The 1950-nt window shown below is 39.5% G+C and overlaps 1 protein-coding gene across 1 annotated transcript; it reads right to left on the bottom strand.

Moving 5' to 3' along the window:
* Window positions 1–605: 605 nt before the first annotated feature.
* SPZ1 (spermatogenic leucine zipper 1) lies at window positions 606–1724 on the bottom strand. Its single transcript, XM_027979966.1, has one exon. The coding sequence runs from the start codon at window positions 1719–1721 to the stop codon at window positions 606–608; it is 1116 nt and encodes a 371-aa protein (XP_027835767.1). The 5' UTR covers window positions 1722–1724.
* Window positions 1725–1950: the final 226 nt, after the last annotated feature.

Genomic DNA, 1950 nt, shown 5'->3' with positions numbered 1-1950 from the left:
CCACTACAGCCCACACTTCAATGGATAATAAATAGGAAAAGGAATATGCTTTTGATGACCCAGAGAGATGTTATGGGGAGGGAGGTAGGAGGGGGGTTCATGTTTGGGGACGCATGTAAGAATTAAAGATTTTAAAATTAAAAAAATAAATAAAAAATAAAAAATAAAAGAAAGGGAGTTTGAAAGGTTCACAATTAAAGTGTTATATACTTTTCCCCCCAGAACTTCCCTCCCAAAGGCAATGATTAAATAACGAAAAAAGAATCCCTTCCTTTGTTTGTTGTGGTTTTTATTTAGGTCTTTACTTATTTGGACCTGTAAATTCTCACTTTTGGTTAAAGTGTCATAGCTCTCTGTGTAATAACTAAAAAACCAGCTTGTAAAGATGACTAATGTGAGCAAAAGTTGACATTGATGGTCATTAAAGAGCAAACTTACCTAACCGTCAAGGTAATGAAAAATGTTACATGTTAACCTTCTTGTTCTATGGCTATTTCTTGGTTGAACAAATAGGTGTCTCTTAGGTTTGATGATTGATATGCCTGGAGTTGGATGTACTATATAAATTTTTGAAGATCTGCCTTTTCTTCTACTTTTGGTATTTTTTAACTTAAGCTGCTAGCTGGCCTCTTTACCACAAGAGCTCTTTTTGCAATACGAGTATTGAACTGGTTATTATGAGCTTTCTTATTGTGACAAATATCCAGGCTTCTAAAGAACTGATCTCTTTTGTGAAATGTACCTTCCACTTCTGGCGTGTTTTTCTCATGTGCTTTGACCTTGTCTGCCTCTGGTGGCTTCTGTTCCTTGTCGTTCTGCTCATGATTTATTTGCGCGGGCTCCCCTTGCAGAGGCTCTTCCTTCTGATGATGGAGTTCATCGAGCAGCTCTACTCTGTGCTCTAAGATCTGGCATTCATTCTCCAGCAAGGTTGCAATCAAATGCAATGAATATGTGTCTCGTCTCAGTCTCTTCACTTGTTCCTCCAGCTCTTGCTTAGCTGCCTCGTTATTTGTTTGAGTTAGGGAATGGGTGCCATTATTTTTAAGAGTATTGATGTCATTCTGAGATTCCTGATAGGACTTTATTAGTTTGCTGAGTTCGGTATGTTCCACACTCCAGTGTTCTGCTTCCTGTAGTAACTGCTCCATGTTGTTCCTCAGTCTGATATTGTCTTCTTGAATGTGAGGGAATCTGTGCTTTGCTTTTTCCTTACTTAGCTGAGTTTCAGGAAGGGCGTTTTGTCCTTTTGAACAGTTTACCAAATCCCTTGAACAGTCTTGCACTGTGTCCTCAGAGTTCTGGTTGTCCAACCTCATCTCCTGTTTCTTTGCATTCTCTTTTTTCCCTAGGTCCAAACTAGCAAGCAGTTTTTTCACTAGTACTTGATTTATTTCATCAAGTTCTATGATTTTTTCTCTAAGTTCTGTCACCTCAGACATATTGGTTTCCTTAAAAGATTCTTTTGTTTCTGTGACCTTCTGTTCATAACTTGTCACATGTTTAACAATATCTTTAATTTCTTTTAAGAGGCTTTCAAACTTCTTTGCAATTCGCTGTTCAATCGCTTCATGGTCACTGCTTTTTAGCGAAGGAAGAGAACTGCAAGAAACTGGGGGAAGTGATCCAATTTCAAATAAGGCAATCATAATCCTAGGGTCCAAAGACTCTTCATTGAGATCAGGAGGCTTAAGTGTTTTGGAGGGGGTGGGCACTTCCATCTCAGCTGAATTAGTAGGGCTGATGACCAGGTCATAAGTGAAGTAGAAAACCTTAGTGATTCCAGAAAGGAGAGGTGGTGGTCCTCTGTGCAAATGGGTAGAAAATGTGGAACTAAGCAGAACTCAGAGACCAGAGTTAAGGTCTGAAATCAGGAAGATGACGTTTGGGTGAAAGGTAACATCTCACACAACCTAAGAGGGAGGGTAGGGAAGGGGGCAAGGAGCTAGG

This window comes from Ovis aries, chromosome 16, assembly GCF_016772045.2.
Source record: "Ovis aries strain OAR_USU_Benz2616 breed Rambouillet chromosome 16, ARS-UI_Ramb_v3.0, whole genome shotgun sequence".
In the NCBI taxonomy this organism is placed as follows: Eukaryota; Metazoa; Chordata; class Mammalia; order Artiodactyla; family Bovidae; genus Ovis; species Ovis aries.
The sequence above is the reverse complement of the archived record's forward strand: the minus strand, read 5'-3'. Positions and strand labels throughout refer to the sequence as shown.

Coding starts and splice junctions, on each gene's coding strand:
- SPZ1 (XM_027979966.1), bottom strand. CDS start 1,721: ATGGAAGTGCCCACCCCCTCCAAAACACTTAAGCCTCCTGATCTCAAT.